General features: G+C 36.4%; 1 protein-coding gene and 1 non-coding gene across 2 annotated transcripts; both read right to left on the bottom strand.

Moving 5' to 3' along the window:
• Positions 1-92: 92 nt before the first annotated feature.
• Positions 93-164, bottom strand: TRNAD-GUC (transfer RNA aspartic acid (anticodon GUC)). The gene has a single exon. It is a non-coding gene; the product is annotated as a tRNA-Asp (tRNA).
• Positions 165-1,190: 1,026 nt separating this feature from the next.
• On the bottom strand, positions 1,191-23,573 carry LOC143863465 (tRNA (guanine(26)-N(2))-dimethyltransferase 2-like). The gene is made up of 12 exons (XM_077374129.1): positions 23,298-23,573; positions 20,984-21,280; positions 20,649-20,736; positions 17,811-17,932; positions 10,578-10,717; positions 10,413-10,485; positions 9,907-9,995; positions 9,654-9,759; positions 9,346-9,558; positions 8,712-8,906; positions 8,512-8,589; positions 1,191-1,628 (listed from the first exon to the last, which is right to left on the bottom strand). Exons 1-12 carry the CDS (start codon positions 23,523-23,525, stop codon positions 1,395-1,397), a joined length of 1,863 nt encoding a protein of 620 aa, XP_077230244.1. The 5' UTR covers positions 23,526-23,573; the 3' UTR covers positions 1,191-1,394.

Raw genomic sequence — 23,573 nt, 5'->3', positions numbered from 1 at the left:
TGTCCCAAGTAAAAGAAGGGGGCGAATATATCATTCCCTGCGCTGCCCCAAACGCCCAATGCAATCTTTTGATAAATTAAAAAAAACTTCATCGCCGCTGCCGGGGATCGAACCCGGGTCACCCGCGTGACAGGCGGGAATACTTACCACTATACTACAACGACTTAGTTGCATGAGTGTTGAGTTAAAATTTACTTAACTCCAATTCATAATTACATAAGTCTCGAGATGATCTTGATCATTCATTTGATGGATCCTACAGCTAAAATGCCATGGCCTAGAAATTAGTAATTGGATGATCCTAAATTCTTCATGTTATTTTTAGAATATATTGAGAAAGGGCCCACATTCAGATCCTCCCATTACTCTCCTAGTGGGTCCCACTATTTCCACCAAATTGTACGTGAACCACTCGATGCGGGGTCGATTTCTCTACAGCACAGCCACAAGCATGTATCGATCTAGAGGAGGATGCTTCATTAGGGGCTTAGGGCCCATCTATGATTGATCTGAACCGTCCATTTGATAAGCCTTGCTTTGTATCACTTACAGCCAATCAAGCAATTTTAACATCCGATTGAGTGCATTTTGTTGCATGAGAAACTATATATAAGCAACGGTTCACGTTCAATGACAAATGATAGAAATTTATGGATATTAGTGTTGCATGATACAAAGCAAGGCCTATCATATAGACGGTCAAGATCATTCAAAGGTAAGACCCACTATGGCCTCTTCATTTTTTTACAATAAGGTCGATCACAGCCATTGATTTGATAAACAAATGATCCCAGCCCCTCACTCAGTCTGAAAATGTAATATGGATTCTCCGCTGAGGAGTGTGATTAGCATTTCTCTAGAAAAGAAATTTGGCAGAAAGACAGGTCGATAATGATTCCATTGCCATAAGCAGCATGGGATCCATGAATAATCTTAGGCTCTGTTTGGATTGAAGGAAAAATTTTCTGATAGAAATTTTTTTTCTTCCCATAATTTTGAGTGAAATAATATGATTATGGTTAGTTTAGATGGGTATTATCATTAATTAAAGATCCCTCTAAATAAAAATTGAACAGGGTTAGTCACAGTTTAACATTTCGCTGTGTAAAAAAAGTAGGAAATTTTAGAAATATTTTTCCTTTCTATACTTTTTAAGAAAATTCCTGCAATCCAAACAGGGTAACAAAGTATTGCACAATCTTCTCTTCTCTGGCCACTTCTATCAGAATCCAAAAATACAGAAGCTCATGCCACTTTTTCTCAAGAGCTTTCAGTTAACTTATCAAATAAACACTACCAACAAATATAACCACCCATGACCCATATAAAAAAAAGTGCTTAAAAATAATAACAACACATTTTGATTACAAAAGGATTTGGGGAGTTCAAACTTGTCATGAATTGGAGGTAGAATCGTCCGTTTTCAGGCGCTTTGCATCTGGTTCTTCGCCTCCGTTGTGAACAGACCCATTAAGATTTGGTTGACCCAACAGAGAAGCATGCTTGCTCGTGACCTGACGACCTGCTCTTAACTTGGGACCCCAGTTCCGTTCAGGGTTCGGAAGAAAGCGAGCGACTTTCTTGGCTTGTGCTTTGCTAAGGGATGCGGCCGCTCTTGCAAAATTAGCCTACGATTGAAAGAAAAGAACAGTATGTCAATCTTCATCCATGTTGCATCAGTATGGGTACGAGTGTCAACATGGGAAAACCTCAAAAAGAACGATTAATGAATTTGCCATAATATTTTAATCAATTCTCAAATTTTATTTTATTTACATAACAATATGGCTATAAGTAATATATTGAATATTTTAACAGGTTAAGTAGATATAATATTTATTTCCATTTAAGAAACTTAATATTAGGATGGGTAAAATTCAACAATATCCATTCAAAAAAAAAAAAAACTCTAAAATAATATGGTAATTGCAAAGTTGTGGTAGTAGTATTCAGAAACAAAACAACCGATAAAGAGATCTAGAAGTCTCTCAGGGAATCTTGAAGTATTTGAATCAGAGACTGTCCAGCATTGATTCTTCTCCCCATTTAGAAGAATTGTAACAGTGATCTTCATTGATAAATAAAAAGAGTTCAGTCGTAAGCAAAAGCAGCAAAGCTTTTATAGATCCTAAAACTGGACATTTAGTTTCTTGCATAACATGGTTTAGAAAAGGACCATTAAAAAAATATATGATTTGGAAAAGGACTAGAAGCATACCTTCATGTGCAAGTGAACAGTTGTGGGATATGGGAAATAAAACAGCAAGGACTTACACTAAGACACCCTTACAAAGTCAAAAGATTCAAACTCAGTCTTAACTAAGTCTTGTCAAGAACAACCCATCTTCTTTTTTTTAATGGCATTATGGCAACAACCCATCTTCGTCTACTGGCGAAATGCGTTTGTAGGTCATCTTAACACTGAATGGTTATGTTCAAGTTGACAAAATGAGTGGATATGTTATTCTAAATTTGTCACTTGAAATGGGTCATGTCCTATGAAGCATGGGTACGGGTACGACACGACACGGGTACATGGGAACGTAATTTTCCAAAAAACCCGGGTGCGGGTACGTTCGGGTACGCCGAATATAATAATATATTTTATTATTTTATTATATATTTATAAAAAAATTTAAAAAAAAAATTGGAGAGCAATCAAATAACAATAACATCACCAAAATGGAAAATTCTAATATTTTCGTAAGTGATTAAGTTCCATAACATGAGGCATCAATATGTCATTCATTAGAAAAAAAGTCTGTCGCCAGTGTGTTGACCAGTGTGTTGACCAGCGCCAGACAAGAAGAATAATTTTTAGAGACTAAATTATGAGATTTTTTATACCAGACTTTTGGGATTTAATAATGTTTGGACATGATAGATTTTATGAATTTTTAAAATTTGAAAAATACCTCACCGTTTGGAAGCTAAGAAAGTTAAAATTTTGACCCGACCCTTTTTCTTCGGATTTTGTACTAGAACAGGAGAGTTGACTTTTTTTCCTTTTAGATTTGGGTCTTGAAACTATTTTTAATAAATCCAAATGGGGGGAGTATTTTATTATTTACATGCAAACCATTTAAGTTACTTAAATGGTTTACATGTAAATACTAAGTACAGGAGAGGAGAGAGAAGAAGCATATGAAGGATTTACACCAGATAAGAGAAGCAGGAGGTGTCGGATACGCGTGGGTGCGCACCCGAGACGCACCAAGCAACCAAAATTTGGGCTCTTTTTTTTTACAAATTGAAGTACGTACCTAGGACGTACCGGGGGCGTACCCAAACTTACCCGCACCCCATACGTGTCGGGTACGGGAGCCCCGGGAGAGTACCCGTGCTTCCTAGGTCAGGTCAAATGGTTCTAATTTCTTATCAAAGCGGAACTTCTGGCCCGCCTCATTTTGGGTTTAGCTTCTAATATTTTTATAAGTTATTCTTGCCCAGTCTATCGCTTAACGGAGTCAGAATTTTATTTCAAAAAAAAAAATTATTTATTTATGTTATAAAATCCTTTACATTTTCACTCTAATATATTGTACTTATAACCGCTGAAGTGGTTTTTTTCTTAAATTTTATATTTATTTGAAGCATACGTATATGTATTATATTTCAGTTTAGAATTGACTTCTTGTTCCAGAGACACCTGCAGCAATGCATGCCATTAGGTTTTGGATCTTCTTAAACACTTATGTAAAGATTCCTCTTAACTTTCTATCATATGGAATTATTCCGATAAACTTTGGTGATTTTATAAGCTTTCCACTGAAATGATTTTCTATCATATGCAACTATTCTGATAAACTTTCGTGATTTTATAGAATTTCCTATGTCCAAAATATACATGTTTCCATTTCTGTGGTGACAGACATGCATACTTAAACCAACATTTAAAACCTTGCAGGTAAGTATGGGGAGAGCACGGGTGGGCGGATAGTGGAGAAAGTGAGGTAAAAGCTGAGAGTTTAGAAGTCGATTAGTGGTCTCAGGAAGCCTTTCAATTTGGATATTAGGGATAGGATAGGGAGGAGAAATGAGGTTAGGATTTGGGAAGATGTTTGGTTTGGTAATAATCCTCTTAGCCTAACTTTTCCGAGGCTTATAGATTAGTGAGAGATAGAAGGGTTGATGTGTGTCTGTGTTATAAGAGGGTTGGGAGCGTACTTTGGGGGTGGGCCTTTTATTGTAACCTCAAAGATGAGGAATTTGGCTATCTCCTTGTTTCACTATTTTGTAGGAAGACTGGACTGTTTCACATGTTGAAGAGGATAAGAGGGTTTGGTCTCTTGATCATAAAGGTATATTCTCCGTCAAGTCGATGCACAAGTTCCTCTATCCAAAGAAGATTTGACAATGGTATCTCAGTCCAGCATTTGGAAAGCACTTGTTCCCGAGCATTTCCAAAGATGACGAATTTGGCTATCTCCTTGTTTCACTATTTTGTTGGAAGATTGGATTGTTTCACATGTTGAAGAGGATAAGAGGGGTTTGGTTTCTTGATCATAAAGGTATATTCTCCGTCGAGAAAAAGCACAAGTTCCTCTATCCAAAGAAGATTTGACAATGGTTTCTCAGTCTAGCATTTGGAAAGCACTTGTTCCCATCATTTCCAATGGTTCTCTTGGACAGTGTTTCTCAAGAAGATAAAACACTTCTGATCGACTGCGTAGTAGAGGGTTCCACTGGCAAACAACAATTGGTCCACTTTTCTTATTCCAGCGGAATTTGGAATCTAGTTTTGAGTTGGTTCGGTTTGTAGTGGGTTATGCCTAATTCTATCTCAGATCTGTTCACAGGGTGGAAATGTGTTCACCTTGGCTCATTGGGTGAAGATAGCTTTCTTCGCCACTAGCTCGTCCCTATGGAATGAGATGAGTTGAACCTTTGAGGAAAGGGAGCTATAGTTTTTGTTATTGGTGAAGCCTTGATCTCAGTCTAATCTGGAAAGTATTGTACACTTTCATGAATTAGGGTTTTTCCCTTTATTGTAACGAGTCTCAGAACGCCATATAAAAGGGTGTGATATCAGGAGCCGCCCAAGAGAGAGTTGTGAGGGTATTGTAATCTCTTCTTCAGAATAGTGGAATCGTTGGCTTGTCGTTCTGCCGTGGACGTAGCCCATACCATACTGGTTGGGTGAACCACGTAAATCTGTGTGTTCTGTGATGCAGATATTAGGATTTAGTTCCATATTATTTAGTTTCTAGTATTTTTATTTCCATGTTATTAGGTCCTAGGATTTTATTTTCTATGTTATTTAAAAATAGGAAAGTTAATTATTGTAAGCCCAATGGTTCCCACCTTGGCAATCTTCTATGTTTTGATGATTCCAAACACAAGTTGATTTGTGTTGTATTACTAATGTGTTTGATGTTTAAGTGCATGTGTTGTAGATTCAAGCAATCAAACACAAAAGTCAAGGACATTGCATGGATCGTGGCATAAACCAAATGAAGAAGATCATTGGAAGCCAAAGGAAGTTGAAAGCTTGGAGAAATCAAGGAGACATCTTGAAGAGCCAAAGAATCAAAGAGAAGATCCATGGAAGTGACCAAGACATGAAGATCTTCAAAGTTGAAGAATTGCTTGTGTTTGTCTTGAGTTAGATTGTAAATCTAATCCCACTTAGGTATCCCATTTAGAGGCATAATCGAGTAAGCAAACAACCTAAATAGATAAGTGAATGACATAGTGGTTACCAATATATTGGACCCATATGGCATTCCAAATCAACAGAGAAAATAAAGGCCAGTATGAGATCAGCACCTAAATCCTATCATAACTGATCCAAGACATTTTCAAATATTTTTGAAAATATTTTTAACAGAAAGATCTCATCGTTTCCATTCAAATCAAGTATAAGTCGAAATCCGATAAGAAACAATGGAGATATGAATTTTACATGTTAATGGGTATAACTTGAAAATCAAGGAATATGAACCTGTTGCAACTAGATGATGGATCAGACGTCTGGTACGGCAAAATATAGTCGTTGGAGGTATAATGGCTAGTTGCAGGAACTTCACAATATTTACTGTTTTGCCTCTGTAACGGCTACTTTTGGGTTTCCTGTATATATATATGAGCCTTTGAACTGATCTCTCTCACCCCTAAACATGTTCTAATCATATTAGAGAGTGGTTAACACCCTTGTGCCTCATTTGGGAATATCTAAAAGGGATTAGATCTAGGCTTCATCTTGTACATCTTTCTAGTGAGATTTGTTTGAGAGCTTGAGTGTTTGATCTAGCCTTTTGAATAGGCTTTGCATTTTTATTTTCTTTCTATCATACTTGTAATTGGTGAGTGTGTGTGGAGTCGCAGAGCCATCTCTACAAGGGCAAGAGAAGGAGACGCAGAGCCTTTCTCCGGATTGTAATTGGGTTGATTCCCCTCCGTTACGGGAATCAAAATATTGAAGCTACCGAAATTCTCGGTGGAGTGGACGTAAGCCTTGGTGTGGATCCTTGGACCGAACCACTTAAAAATCCGGTGCACTCTCTCTTTACTCTTAATCTCTCTTTATCTTTATGTGGTTTTGCATTTGTGGTTTTTACTTCTAAGTGCTTGATTGTTTTTTAGCTTCCGCATTGTTTTTGGCAAAAAAGTTTTAAAACCCAATTCACCCCCTTTCTTAGGTTGCCATCTAGGGCCTCATAGAATTTCAATTATTTTCCATGGAATTTTATTTCCATCCCATTGCCTATATATAGGCCTCATTATATTAGGAATTATAAGTTTTGGATGATTAATTGATTGATTGAGATTCTCCCCTCTAAATAATACGGAAATAACTCCTAATATCTACATCATTACGTGTGTGTGAATTTTCGTTTATCTTTTGCATCGTTATTCTGCTGCGTTGTTAATTCCTAACATTTTTGTCAAGTGTTATGGAAGATCAAAGCATCCGTTATTCCATGGGCTCGGGTTCCCATAGAATTTCAAGCTTTCTTATTTTAAGACTTTCTCCGCTGATGATCTGAAATTCATCTTCGCCATATTCCGAAAAGAAATATATTTTGCTTCTTGGAAAGGTACTCCTACAAACATTATAAAGTTTAACTTTAAGTTCCCTAGGTAACACGAGGACTGCAAGAATAGCAGGTGTGTTTAGAGATAGCAAAGTGGTGTGGTTTCTTCTGGGCCCATTGGCAAATCAGCATCGAATGAAACTTAAATCAGAGCCCTGCTCCTATGATATTAAATTTCAGCTGAAACATTTTGTTTCGGCCAAAATATTTCGATTCGGAAAAATAATAGATTTAGCACGAAATTTCAGGATTTCGTTAATATTTCGGTAGAAATATTTGACACATGCAACTTTTCAAATAAAAAAAATAAAGATTCCTTTGAAATGTCAACATTTCATTTCGATAGAAACCCTGACAAAAGTCAAGTCCACTCGAAGAAAAGAGAAGAAAACCGAGATTCCTTAAAGATATTTCTTAAAAAAACTACAAAAAGTAAAAACGAAAAAATCAGTGGTGAAGAATCTTACCTGGATTTTGGTTGTAATTTCGTGCCGAAATGTTTCCATCATTTTACAAGATTTCAGCTGAAATTTCATTTCAAAACCAAAATATTTCGGTATTTCCGTTTTGCTGATGACCGAAAATGAAACAGAAACTGAGATTTAAAACCTCGTCTGCTCCTGGAGTTAATTATCTTCAAGAGTGAAATGTTCAGGTCCCTTATAGTTGACGGTGACTCGTCCAATGTGATTTCTTTGGGGGAACGGTAGCGGAAGCAAGAACAATTTAACAGATAGATTGGCTGAAATAAGGGTGCAAAGAGATGTGTTGCATAAGAGGCAACAGCTGCCTCATTTGTAATTTCTCTTCTTTAATTTAATTGTTATCTTTTCCAAAAAGAAAAGAAAAGAAACGAAAGACAAGCCTAGTTTTCAAACCTTAAGCATTAATTTATTTTTTGCAATTACATATATGGAAACTTCGATATTATTTGGATCCATATTTGATATTTGATATTGTGCTATTTGATTAGGCTGTTTTTTTAGGGGTATCAAATAAGGCTGTATTGTCGGCTGGAGCATTAGTCATTGTTTCACATTTTATCATAGCATCTGCATAGCCTTTCGGTTTACTTAATTCAGTTCAGCATGGTGAGGTTTTCTTTCTTTTTCTAGTTCTACAGGTTTTCAAGAAGTGGGCTTAAAGCATTAATCTCTTGTTGGTTAAGAGCATATATTTTGTCCCAGTGTCCAACAATAACAAAGGAAGGGGTTACTCGGAAATAGGTTTTGCCTGGTTTTTTCAGCAATGATAAAAGAAAAAACAAAAGAAAATAGGATAAAGGAAATTATATAGGTACTCTGTTGATAATAACACTCCTTACTTTATTAAGCATGGTATGATTGGCTGGTGTTAGTTTTTTGGGAATTGTAATAACCTTTCTATCATAGCAACAGTGTGTGGATATCATTTCCAAAGGAATATAAAGAAATAAAAGAGGAGGGCCCAGAAATAGGAAGGATCAAAAAAATACCTGCAGAGTAGGTTCTTTGGCAAGGATCACAGTTCCCGATTGATCTGGCGGTTGAGCTTTCACTGGATGATTCTTGATCTATGCATACAAGCGCATACAAATACGTTTAAGCAGGATCATTTTTTGACCTAATCATTATTTCGATCCATAATACTATATTAATATTCGGAAGCATGGGGAGAATGGAAGATGTTGATTACCCAGCAGCGCATGATGTCCCAAATGACATTCATTGGGGCATCTGTTTTCATTCCCAATGGATTTACATGACTTCCGGAGATGCGATATCCCGCATTGATAACAGCAGAACGAAACATAACTGCAGAAGGGGATGTGCATTTGAGAGTTGCACACAGGTTGTGGAGACTCACAAAGAGAGGAACATCAATCAACTCCTACAGATAGCATGTCAGCGTTAATAATTATAAACCAATGCCCATGATTTTTACAAAGAGGTTCCCTCTAGCAAAATCATAATTTGTAGTACGTCAGATTGGTTGGCTTCCAAAGTCAATAACATAACATGGGAACAAGTTCAAATCACAGTTTTAAACTTTGACCGAAATTTCGAATTTGGCTTGAAATATTTTGGTTTCGGTTTGGACCAAAACCAAAAGTACATTGAATCAGAAAAATACAGAATTCCGCTAAAATTCCGAAATTTTGTTTTTCACCCTTATTTACAAGATTTCCACCGAAAGGTTATACATTTCAGTGGAAATTTAACCAAAAAAAAAGACTGAAATTTTTATCAAGGTTTTACATGATTTCAGCCGAAATGTTCACTGAAACCGAAATATTTTGGTTTGATATTAAAAAGTATCAGAAGGCTACCTCTGATATTGTAGTCAATACAGCAACAATCCTCTCATAAGCAGGATACCGATGTCTCAGAGATTTAACATTTGCTAATATAGAAGAAACCCATTCTTGGTCATGGATGGGCGCTGACCATATGGGTCCACCCATGTTAAACTTCTTCCGACAATCACTGCACTCTTGAGGAACCGCTGGACCAAAACCCGGTGCATATCTTACACTGTTATTCTTAAAGTAGGGAAAAAAACAGAGTGCAAAAAAGGTTAGAGGCTTTCTGTAACAAGAAAGAAATAAAACAGTTTCTTGGACAACACTGTATATACTTTGGTGACAGTCCTCCCAAGACATTGAAGATGAAAAGAATCACACCCAACACACTGATAGACATAGGAGAGCTTAAGTGGCGTGTTCTTCATTGCACTTGCAGAACTGAAAATAATCCAAATAATCCATTCACACATTTTAATTCCTCACAAGGTACAAAGAAATGACCTATGATATATGACTTAGTAAAAATAGCAAAATCAGGTTCCAATTAATATATCAATTCTCACTCGGAAGAAATAAGCAACGCACGTGAAAATGCGCACAAAGACCCGAATGTAGAAATCCATCTGTACGGAGAGAACAGGAACAATGTATCGCTTGTAGCGATTTGCATGGCTCTGCATTTGAAAAAAAAAGAAGCAAACCAGAGTTTTAACCGTAGTCATATTGATTGATAGGCTACAGAAACTATGTTACAAATATCGTTCTCGGGAATTTCTCGGCGGGGAAAATCTCGGGATATATTAATTTTTTTATTTTTTTGGAAAAAATGTTAAAATAAAATTATTTTAAAAAATATATATAAATATATAAAATTTAATAATAAAAATATAAAATAAAAATATCAGGATAATATCGTAACATTATCGCAATATTTTATGAAAAAAATGAAATATCGCCATATTTTTAAAACCACGGGATATTTTGTCGTTTTATCAAAATGTTGGGATAAAAACACGATATTTTGAAACTACCGGAGATATTTGTGACATAGTACACAAACACAGCCTTTTTCATGGATTAGTGCAGAGTACCTCAATGGATGCAAGAAGAATCCTCAGAGCCATTTCATGGCAATATTTCCCTCTCAAAGGATACGAACCATATCTGTTTCACAATTAATTAGTTAATAAACCATACAACAATTAGGCAATTATAAACCACATCAGTATTCTATATTATGAAGTCTAAAACCTCACTTGGAATAGCAGACCTCCCCATTGCCCCCGCATAGCACAGCCATATCAGTAGCTGTGCACATTAGCATGCCTCCATCAACAACTGATTGAACTGCAGAGTCCAAGAACACAGAAGGCGACCCATAAGGATCTAGATCAACCTGAAATACCAAGCACATGAGCATGATTGTTAACCCTATCTGGCCTATTGGTTGTCTTCCAAATTTTATTGTAAAAAACCTGAAATACCAAGCGCGTGAACATGAATGTTAACCCTATCTAGCCTATTGATTGCCTTCCAAAATTATTGTAAAATTTACCAGTATAAAATATGCATCATGTGGCTTAGAATCCCACCATAAAGGAAGAGAACAGCCTTTTGTCATCAGGAATATGTTTAACAACACACAGCGAGGATCCAAAACAAAGCTAAGCATCCAAATTCATCCAAAGGTCGGGGGAGGGGGTCATGGCTTGCATGTTTACATCTTTCTCCATTACATTAAATGGAAGCAATGTGAAGCATTTCAATAACTCGAGAGGACCAAGCTGATCAGAACGGATAAACAGAGGGGTTTGAGTGATGGTTTGTTTTATTGTACTTCGGTGCTTGTGTATTGAGAGGAGGAGAGATGGTTTGGGTGTTGTGTAACTAGGTTCTACCTCTTGTGTTGGACATTCCCTCTAAGTCGCTATGAGATCATGTGGTGGAATGGAAGAGAGAAGGCTAGTTCGGTGGAAGAATGGGTCCCTTTCTTTTGGGAGGATAATTACTCTCATAAAAGCTTCCCTCTCAAAACTCCTAAGATAGTTCATGCCCCTCTTAAAAATCCCTTCGAATGTGGCTAAAGAAATTAGAAGGCTCCATGGACATTTTTTGTGGGAAGAAAGCAGAAAGGAAACAAGTTTAAACAACTAGTTAAGTGGGAAGAGGCATGTGAGTCAAAAGAGTAGAAGTGGTGTGAACATGTGAGGATGGAAGGGAATATGTGATTTGAGATGGTGGATGAGAAGATATTGAGGAAGATGAAAAGAAGGTTGCAAGGAGAAATTGGGTTTCGTAGTAGTGAAGGTAGGCTTTTGAGTTTTTTTTGTTTTGTTTTGCATCACATGTCATCTAGACACGTGTTTTTTAAACGATAAAGGAATAGCAATACAGTATATTATATCTCGACACATTATTGTTCCAGTTTTCAGTTTCTCATGTAAAAATATTTCACCATTTTAGTATTGCTTAGAAGCAAAAAGATGTAGTACATGGATCTATCTCACATGGTGTGGGAAGGTAGTTCAATAGAGGTGAACTTGGATGAGAAGAAGAATTACACTTGACCTCTTACCCAGAAAAAAAAACATTCCGGGTATATTCAGTGTACGTAAAAAACATCCATTGTACATTCAGTCTATGCAAACTGTAAACAATTGAGAAATAAATAGCCTGTACAAACAAAATAAGTAAATTATATTTACCGTTTCACAACCCTTCATGTTCATAGTTTTTATCTCCTTTTGTTTTATTTCTAAACTAATAGGGGTGTTAATTTCAAGAGCATAATCACAACCCTTCATGTTGATAATGTCTCCTTTTGTTTTATATCCATACTCAATGAAGCACGGATATGGGTACGGGGTGCAGGTACGACACGATACGGGTACGTGGATACGTGATTTTTAAAAAAAATAGGATACCGGTACGTTGGGGGTACGCTAAATATAATATATTTTTATATTTTATTAAATATTTATAAAAGTAAAAATTAAATATTTTGTTAAAGAATTCAAACAATTTAATTGGAGAACAATCAAATAACAGTAACATCACCAAAATCTAATATTACTTCTAAGTTGTTAGGTTTTTAATTACGGTATATATATATATATATATATATATATATATATATATATATATATATATATATATATATATATGAGAAAACGGTTCCTACACATGTGTGTAGATAAGTTATCTACACACTAGCTTAAAATACAGTGGGGGCCACATTATTTGGGTGATCCAAACCATTCATTTTTAAGGCCCTCACATAGATAGGGTGTCCACAAAAAATCAGATCCATAGGATCATCCTAACCATTCGAATTGTGGAGGCAAAAAATGGACTAATTTGTGAAGTTTTAAAGACATCCCTTTTACCTCCACAAATCGTAGGGTTGGGATGATCCTATGGATCTGATTTTTTGTAGACACCCTATCTATGTGAGGGCCTTTAAAATGGATGGCTTGGATCACCCAAACAATGTGGGCCCCCATTGTATTTTAAGCTAGTGTGTAGAGAACTCTCTACACATATGTGTAGGAACCGTTTTCTCTACATATATATATATATATATAATAGATATTATATATATATATATTATAGATATTATAGATATTATATATATATATATATATATATATATATATATTATAGATATTTTGAAATATTCAACCCCCTTTTTTGTTAATTGGGACAGCCCCTATATTGTTAATCTGTAATTTTCGATTTAATTTGAACCGGGTGCGTACTGGGTACGCACCCAAAGAGCACCCAAGAGCACCCGCACCCGATACACACCCGACACGGGTACGTGGGCCTCCGGAGAGTATCCGTGCTTCTTAGTCTATACTAATGGGGGTGTAAATCTCAAGAGCATAAGAAACAAAGATATAGTGTACAGCTGGTTGAACTTTGAAGTGAGGGGTATGAATATTAGTACCCAACATAAAATACATGTGGACTCCCTGTGCCTGAATTATTAAAAAGCTGTGTTGCATGGCCTCGGATTCGGTGTCGGAATCCGACACCGACACCGATTCAAGGTGTCAGATTCGGCTAACCCAAAAAACGATGATTTGGATTCAGCATTTCTATTAAATTAATTAAAAATTATAAATTAAAATTATAAATTAAAAAATATTTACATATGATGAAAAAATTAGGGGAATGATAAATCGACTCCCAAATATCTTAAATCGACTCCCCCTATGTCTTTCTCTCTCCACTTTCTCTCTCTAACCCAGAGGAGAGAGAAAGACACATGGGGAGTCGATTTATCACTGCCCAAAAATTAAGCAACAACATTCAATATGCTTTCATACTTCAAAACTCTATATAACAACCATAATAATAATAATAATAATCACACGTGTCTTTTTTCATTATTAAAAAAAAAAAAACCATAATAATATTCAAAAGAAAAGTTTATATGGTCCTATTTATTTACCCGGAATTTATCTAGGGGCCCACGCACACCTTAAATTTATTGATCAAAATATAAGATTACAAGAGGAGGACATAAAACCTTGCCTCTAACATATGTTGCATGGATTCGTGTATGGAGTGTGGAGAATCGCGTGTTGAAACATCCGGACACGGATTCCGCCACAGATTCGCAGTAGACACAGTCTGATTTGTTTCGTCTGGGAGACGTGTCCTATAAGAAAGCATATCAAGACAACGAATCTGACACGTATTAGTGCGATTTTTTAGTCGAATCCCCTCCCATTACATTTCTGTTACTTAAAATAATAGATTTAAATGGAAAATTCTGTATCATATGAATCTTTAGAATCAATAAAGAATAGAAATATGCATCAGAGACGTCTTCTCTTTCCTTTTCAAATACGTCTTTTCTCTATAAAATAAAATAAAATAAAAAACTAACTCTGCTAAGAAAACCCAGAATACTTCTCCTTCTCCACTCGACCTCCCTTCCCATCTCTCTTCATCCACTCGATCTCCCATTCCTCCTCTTTTCATCCCTCCATCTCTTTTCCTCCCTTCTATCGAGAAGAGCTCCCAAAGCTTGTGCCGCGAAGAAGAAGAAGAACTCATGGTATGCCTTCTTTGTTTCTTATCCCAATCTCCATCCCTTTCATTTTTTTTCTTTTTTCCTCTATGTCTATCTTCCATACTTCTGTAAACTCCTCTCTCTCTCTCTCTCTCTCTCTCTCTCTCTCTCTCTCTCTCTCTCTCTCTCTCTCTCTCTCTCTCTCTCTCTCGGCTTTACAATCCCGATTTTTCCAAACCTTCTTTGGTTCGGTTTTTCACAATCACAATCACACTTAATTTTGAGTCCAATAATGGCCTTTTCGACTACTTAGGTTTTACCCTTCGCTAGAACCATATCTTTCATCCACAAAGTTCTAACATGATACCTCTGCAGAAGCCCAAATTGTTTACCCGTTTTAGTGAAAACTGAGCTAGAATTTGTAATGATGCAAACATTATAAACCACCTTTACTTTCCCTAATTATTACAGTTGAATAATGTAAGGGTAGTTTAGGCATTACATGTAGATTAGAGGGTATTACAATCTTTGATACACATATTTCCCTAGTTGGGCCTATATATACATCATTTACATGAGGAGCTCCCTAGTGGAGACTCTCCATCATCTTCACTCCTCTTCTGCTTCCTCATTAACCTAATCCCCATTTCTAACATGGCATCAAAGCTTTAGGTGTGGTCCTCAACAACGAGGGAAAGAATAAGAGTCTATCCATCTCCCTTCCATGCACCACTCTCCCTATTCTCTCTCGCGTATTCTCTCTCCCAAATTTTTGTGTTTGCTGACAACACAACCCCTAAAGTCTCTCCCAAATCTCTCTCTCTCTCTCTCTCTCTCTCTCTCTCTCTCGTGTGTGCGCAAGTTTTGTTTCCTTTTTGTTTTTCGAAAAATCTCTCCCCACAAAATCCCGAAAATCTCTCCTCATGTCTCCCCAGTATCTCTCTTTTCTATGTTTTATGCAACCCCCAATCTCTCTCAGATTCTCTTTCTCGCAACTCTCTCTCTCTCCCTCCACGCATGTTCTTTTTATAAAAAAAAGAATCCCTACAATCTCTCTCTCTCTCTCTCTCTCTCTCTCTCTCTCTCTCTCCCTCTCTCTCTCTCCTGGTATTTTTCCATTTTTGGGAGGGAGGGAGGGGTTAGTCGTAACCCAACTTGCACATTAGCGCACTTGTGCAACCCAGCCAACCCACATTTTTAGAATAACACAATTCACACTATTATGTGCTAGACACTACATTTTTAGAATACTATAATTAAATTTTAGTATTTTTACTAAAAAGTTATTAAAGTTTTATAAAATAATAACAAAATCAAGTCATGTGAAGATTCAACCATGCTCTGTTATCATACAATTTATGATGTAATTTCTCACTATTTCTTTGTTATCAATGTTTACAAAATATCAAAATTATTTTAAAAAAATATCTTTCTTTGTCATTTAGTGTATTAGTGGTATACTACCAGTATGTGTAACATAATTATATTAATATGAATTGTATATGAAGTGTAGTGTATTTATTATTTAGAAATATTAATAGGGAAAATTGTTTCTGAGCTCAAGCGTCAAAAACTCGTGTGGGCCCACATTTTTAGGGTGATACAAAGCATTCATTTGAAAGGCCCTTACATAGATAGGGTGTGTTACAAAAATCAGGTCCTAGGATCATCCTAACCCATCCAAAAGTGGAGGGGGAAATGGATAGATACTGTTTCTCCACAAATCTGCCTATTTTTTCCCCTCCACAAATGGAAGGGTTAGGATGATCCTAACCACCTGAATTTTTGGGGACACCCTATCTATGTAAGGGCCTTTCAAATGAATGCTTTGGATCACCCCAAAAATGTTGGCCAACACAGTTTCTGAGCTCGAGCTCATAAACTGTTTTTCCATATTAATATGAATTACATGTGAAATATGGTACTTACTAAATTATTATACATGTACGACAACGCAAGTCAATAGGCGTTCGATGCTGTTAAAAAATTACAGGTGATTCTTTTGCTTATATGATGGGTTTTTAGTGAGTATTTGTACTTATTCTATCACTTCCTGAAGTTTCATCTTAAATGCTCATCTGAGTCAATACGTTTCCGTGATTTTACAAAAATTTCACCGAACTAGAATCAGAACCATAGCCGAGAAAGGGCTAGAGCCGAGCCGATAGAGAACAAGACAAAATTTTCATTCAAAATTGACATATTTTCATTTCAGTCACAATTGAAATGCATACCCATATCAAAAGTTGAAACCTTACCTGAGGTGGTCTTTCACAAAATACCTCAAACTCGGTGTGGTCTTTTACAAAAAAAAAACCCAATTTTCAAGAGCAGGACCAACTAGGTAATGGAGTACTTTAATGAAATAGATTATGAACATGAGTATTCAGTTTTTTATAGGAATCAACATGAGTATTCATTGGAAACGCCAATGCACTTTGTTAACTAATAATTTTCATTCATTTAAAAAAAAACTATTAATTTTCATTAAATTGTCATCCGGACAACACAAATAAAATTTCTGCAAAAATATAAAATGCCATCCAAACAGTGTAAACTACTACATTGGAAAATACAGTATGTCATAAACCGTAAAACCTATTTAGGGGGGAAAAACTTCACTATTTAAAGCTTCAAGTGAATTTGAAACTTTTAGCGAAAGAAAAATCAGCCATCCAAATGCCCCGGTAATCAAATTGACGGGCCTAGTGCACGAGGCTCCCGCCATTGCAGGGTCTGGGGAGGGCTAGATGTACGCAGCCTTACCCCTGCTTTGCAGAGAGGCTGTTTCGTCACTCAAACCAGTGACCACCAGGTAACAATGGAGCAAGCTTACCGTTGCGCCAGGGCTCTCCCTCTAGCATATATACTAATGACATGCAAAATTAAAAGAACACCCTTAATAATTAATAATTTTTTCTTAAAAGCAGCAACATCCAAAGAAGCATGTGATATCATGTTCCCTACTTTAGGCATCTATTCACTACAATTTCCTATTTAGAACCTGTTCATCTCAAATATGCAATTGCTGATACAGAAGTAAACAAATATACTAACCCCAATTGGAAAAAGGAAGGAATTTACTATATGAAAATATGAAATTCATACCCTGAAACCGCTCTATAAAAAATTCAAGCTTTGTCTTCAAATTTTTCACCATTTAGTAGGAAGCAAGCAATTTGTATTCTCAAAGTAGATTAAGTAGATTGTAATTGAAAGAAAAGAATTTCTGGAAACAAAAAGCTGAATATATATAGGCTACTGATATTGGCACTACCGTGTTTTGATAGATGCACTAAATCATCATGTCTTTTATTATTTAAACAGCCTTCAAAGGTTATTACAGTTCCCAAAAAGCTCTCAGAAGCCAATTTAAAAAAAAAAAACAATCTGAGTTTGTGCAACTATCAAAACATGGTGGTGCCAATATGAGTAGCCAATATTAGTATGGATGCATAGTGTGTACCACGTCAAATTCTTTCTGGTGAGTGAGCATATAAACTCGAGCATCAGCAAGATGAGGTTCCACCTTTGAACAGGCCAAGGAACCATTTAATTTTATGTTCCTTTTGCAAGCTTCAACAGACACTGCAACAGCCAAGTATGTGGTTCAGTTCTCAAACGTATTATTTTATTATTGAAGGAAAAAAAACTATAAGTTGTAGCTGTAAAGTATAACAAACTCCATCATGCATATTGAATTGTACAATATATCTTTCAAAGAAGCAAGTTCTACATTCATTTCCCTTATCCAAAGAAAGATGTAGCGGTTGATGTCAAAAATTGTATACCTATTAGTCTTGTGGGGAGCCACTACAAAATCATTACCAACACTTTAGAAAGAAAATTAAAAGAAGTGCTTCGTAAAGTGATTTCTCCATTCCAAAAGGCTTTGTGGAAGAGCACGAGAATTTGGATGGGGCCCTTAGTGCCAATAATGTCTGGATTCCAAAAAAAAAAGGAAAATGAGACAGGTATTATTTGCAAGACTGACTTGGAGAAAGTTTATGATTAGGGGGATTGAACTTTAGCGAACTACGTCATGGTTAGAATGAGATTCATAGTTCATTGGAAGAAGCGAAATTTGATCGCAACTCCTCGCCATATTTTCTCATCTTAGTGAATAATTCCTTGTTATGTCTCTTTAAGAGCTTTAGAGGTATCCCTCTCACCTTTTTATTCAATTTGGTTGGGAGGACCTTAGTAAGATGATGAAGAGGGTGATAGATTGTGGGTTGATTAATGTATTTTCTGCTATGAGTCTTACTCGAACTAATATAAAGGGAGGCCAAGTGCACGAGGCTCCCGCCATTGCGGGGTCTGGGGAGGGGTAGATGTACGCAGCATTACCCCTGCCTTGCAGAGAGGCTGTTTCCGTGATACGAACCCGTGACCACCAGGTCACAATGGAGCAACCTTACCTTTGCGCCAAGGCTCGCCCTCTATGGACGAGTCAGATTTTCTGTGGGAACTCAATTTTCAATTAAGGAATACCAGGAATACCCTTGGGCAGTTTCAACTAGTCTTGGGATTGAAGATCAATAGAGCAGAGAGTTTATCAATTAAATGTATAACGCAGTTTGGGCTCCATGGTGGGGTGTATGGAGAAGACATAGGGCCAGTGGAAGAAGAGCTACAATAGGGCTCTAGTAATTAATGCTCTATAAATTTATAACCGCATATATTTACTGCTCAGGCCAGGAACCAGCATTGTTACAATGCTGCTAATTTATACACTCTTATTTCTAATACTTCATATGAAAATACAGTGATATAAGATATAAGAGAGTATCTTCCAAGGAAACATTAGTTAAAGTACATACAAGTGAACAAAAATGTTGTTCAAAGTACATATTGTATGTAGATACGTAGAAAACATTCTTCAGTCTCTTCAGTGGAATTCGTTATGGTGGTCATAGCAATCATGAACTTCAGTGTGATTGTAGCAGCAACGCCAATGGCAGATGCAGAAAGAGCATTAGCCCTAGACTCTTGTCTGGCAATGGCAATAGAAGGTCAATGAGTTAATGAGTTTTTCTCTTTCCAGACAAATACGTATAAAACTCGGTGCACCAAAGACGTGGGCAGAACAATGACAAAGTGTTGGACGAAGGAAGTGTCGCATAGCTAAGGATAAGGGGGTGGTGATGGACAATACCTATTTGGTAATTAATAAACTCTAATACTTTATGTAGAATGCATCCCCTAACAATATTAATTATTATAGCCCCAATTGTCTCCTTTTGGGCGAAAATTACTCTAATTAAGGCCTCCTTGTCTAATTGTTCCTGCGTACCTCTTTTTTAAGATTCCTTGACCTATTTGATAATTAATAATCTCTAATACTTTATATAGAATGCATCCAATAACAATATTAATTATTATAGCCCCAATTGAATCCTTCTTTTGGGGGAAAATTACTCTAATTAAGGCCTCCTTGTCTAATTGTTCCTACTTACCCCTTTTTTAAGATTCCAGTCGAGGTTATTAAGAAGATCATGAAGCTTCAAAGAGATTTCTCATGGAAACGTAAGGAAGAAGTGTAAAGAATAAGATATCTTGTGAAATCAGAGGATACTTGTAAGCCTAAAGAATGTGGGGGTCTTGGCCTCAAAAACTTTTTTTTTTTTTTTTTTGATAGGTATGGCCTCAAAAACTTGCTCCAGAAAGAAAGGAACTATAGAACTTTAGAAAAAAAAAAAAAACTTCATTTTTGTGGGTGGTTAGGATAGCTTGGGTCACTAAAAGTTCCATTCTTGATTGGGTGAGTGGGAACAAATTATTGGTGGATTCTCGTCTCAAGATGCAACCAAAAAGTAGAAAGTGATCATCACAAGGAGCCCAAGAAGGGCAAAGGCCTCTTAAATGTTTAAGTGTTTAACTACCACCACCCAACCTATCAAGCTTAACTTTGATGGGTCTTCTTTGGAAAAATCGGGCTTGAAAAGCATGAGTTGGGTGTTTCATAATAACAAGGTTACACGTTTCTCTTCAAAATCTTGACAGATGTTAATGGATTGACGGCAAATGTGCTCGTGGAAGCTAGTCATATCATTGATAAGATTGTCGATCTTTGTAGAATGTAGAGAGAGGGAGATTTCATATTTGCATATCCTTATAGAGGCCATAGAGTCAGTAGCTTGCCCCACAAAAAGCAATGCTCCATATACACAACCCTCATTTTCCAAAGGTGGTGTAGAGCATTGCTTTTTGTGGGGTAAACTCTGCCCCTTTTTCAATTTCTACACTTAATTTTTTTTTACTGCCTCAAAAAAGAAGAAAGGAAAAAGAAGACAACAGATACCCTTATCGTTGTCAGTCGCTATAATTTGTCCAATGCCTTCTACCTCACATGCATAACGCAGAGCTCTTAATCCAGAAGCAGCCAATGCCTGCCAATTCACAATGAAAATGGTACTGATAAATTGAAGAACAAAGCTAAACAAACCGTGCAGGGTTAACTTTTCTTTCTTTCTTTCTTTTTGAATGGCACAGGGTTATATTTTCCACCATAATGTTTACTAGGAGGATTTTTTTTATTTTGAATGGTAAGGATGAGTTGCTCACTGTAGAATCCTATGTAAAATGAAACAAGATTCTTAAAGAAAACAAATTGAGGATATGAAGTACTAACAAAACCTCAAGAACTCTTGGTTGCTTCAGTTCCCCTTGCATCTTCCCCAGCATGGTTTTGTGTGATTCTTTTGAGACGTCAACAGGTTGATCTTGAGATGGATCATCCATCTTCTCTTCACATACTCCGTTTGAGTTTTTATCATTAGGAATAGGTGTCTCCTCTAGTAGAGGGTCAGAAGAACCCTCTTCAGATACTTGTTGTCCTGTTTTCAATTTTTTGCTCAAAAATGCAGCTTGCTCTTCTTTGCGTTTGCAGATAAATGTCCTCAAAACAGCAATGGATATATCTCTGTTGTTCACCTGATTAAAGATTATGTTTGTCATTGTTAGTATACATCAATAGAAAAACAGAAAGGAAAGCCCAAAAATAAAGGTATCTATTTCATCAAGGAGTAGCTACATTTAGGATTTCAATGGGCAGACCAAAAGGAATGAGACATACAATTGTAGCTGGTGGGCCTCACCCGCACCGAAGCCTTTGTTAAACAAGAATAATAAAAGGAGAAAGGAGCAAAATAGACTTAAAGGATGACGTCAACATGAGGCATGTAAAAGATGTCATTTTAAAGTCAAAATTCTAAGTTTTGGGATCGTTTGTGTATGGATACTTTTCGCGAAATTATAGAAATGGTACTTGAGGGAGTTAGTCCAACTTGAAGCAAACAGTGTGCATTGTTTCTCTCGATAGGGGGTTTAAGAGAGTCCAAAATTGAGAAAAGAGCACACATGGTTTTTCTCTACTTTCTTTTGATTTAGGTTCATTAGAAAAGCACCATTAGTGTAAAGAGAGGTTTGTCAACATATACACTACTGCATACCAATTACTGAAATAGCCAAGAGGATTGTTATAGGTAAGTTTATAGGTAAGTTACAGAAGAATAGAAATTTTCTAAAGCATAGGAAGTAGTAAAAATAGGAATGCCAAGACAGGTGAGACAAAAGAAGGAACAAACACTAAGCCAAGAAGGTTTTCTTGAAAGGGGGAGTGAAAGCTAAAATGGAAAAACGAAACCTAAAATGGAAATGTGAAACGCGTTAAAAAATTAAAGGGGAAACGAGAAACTGGAAATGATAGAAAAGCACATGTGAAACACATTGGGAAACGTATTGGGAAAACCTAAGGGAAATACATACGAAATGTGATAGTAACACACATTGACATTGAAAAAGCTTGTACTAGATATAAGAAATCTAGCACAAGCAAATCAAATAATTGAAACAAAAACCCCAAGCAAATCAAGACTGTTGCGTGCCTAAATGGGATCTCACTTAGGGTAGAATAAACTAGATTATATTTTTAAAGCTTGTGGAATTTTCTCTAGCTGTTTGGTATGGATAGGAGTATTAAAGATAAAGGTTATCTAGATGGACTCTTAGGGGCTGTTTGGATATGTGGATTTTAGAATCCAGGTTTTAGTTTGAAGGAGGTGTAAAGCGAGAAATCAGAAAACGACGGACGGACTCCTCCTCCTCTCGTCTCCTATCCAGGATTTCGAGGAAATCCAAGATTCTAAAATCCGCGTATCCAAACGGCCCCTTAGGATTTTTAGAGAAAGTGGCCAAGTGGATTTTCTATAAATAACATGTAAGTAATCTTTTTCAAAGTAATGAAGAAATTTATCCCATAAATTGTGATTGTGTCTTTGAACACAAAGGAGTACTGACCGAAGTGGGTCAAGAGGCTGATCTTCCCTCCAAGAAGATCAATCATTGTTATGTGCATTTCTTATGATGTGAGTGGGGTGGATTATGATGTAGTTTTTATTTAGTTACTGGTGTAATTTTTATTTAGTTATGGCTTATAGGTTTTAGGGCAGTGGGTGTTGGTTGTTGCTTATTTGTCTTTTAAGTCGGAAAATGGGTAGTTCATGTGTAACTACCTTTGTGTTTGTATTTAATTAGTTGTATTTCAATGAAATGGAGGAAGAGAAATTTACAGCAGCAAAGGAAACTTTGTTTTTAGGAGAATCATGGCTCCTCTCGAATCGAGCCGTTAGGAGGTCCGGTTGCCTCGAATCAACCTCTTTCCCTTCATTTCTATTTTCTTTTCGTTTATTTGTGTTACGGCCAATTAGGCACGTAACAATCATGTTGTGAACCAATTCAGGTTCATAATCCAAATCTATTAGAAGGCAAACATAGGAAGAATATCACAACAACAATAACAATAACAAAACATTACAAACACCCATCAAAGAAAAAAATCGAATTCCAACTAATCATCCAAAAAAGTTAAGAACCCATAAAACATTTAATCATAAACATCTTCCAAACAACTTCTAATCAGAAACCAACCAAAGAACAAAAAAACCATTACCTGGGCCTTGTTATAGAAGACCTGATTGTTGGTATGCATTAGAATCTCTGCATCTCCTTCTTTAATAATTGTGTACTCGTTTGGATCTGTTGATATGGGCTTAATTGGCTTCTCTCCTTCATCCATTTCTGAAAGCGGCAAAAGGGTTTTTCTATGCATCTGTCGAGAGATCAGAGCAGAGAATAAGGAACGGCTACGCTTTCGCAGAACAGTGAAAATCAAGTCCATATATATACATTGCAAAACCCTTGTTTTCCTTTTTTTTTTTTTTTTTTC

Source organism: Tasmannia lanceolata, unplaced genomic scaffold (genome assembly GCF_043159265.1).
Source record: "Tasmannia lanceolata isolate RefF3 unplaced genomic scaffold, GAP_Taslan_0.1 ptg000003l, whole genome shotgun sequence".
NCBI lineage: Eukaryota > Viridiplantae > Streptophyta > Magnoliopsida > Canellales > Winteraceae > Tasmannia > Tasmannia lanceolata.
Note: the sequence above shows the minus strand (reverse complement) of the source record. Positions and strands in the feature narration are given on the sequence as shown.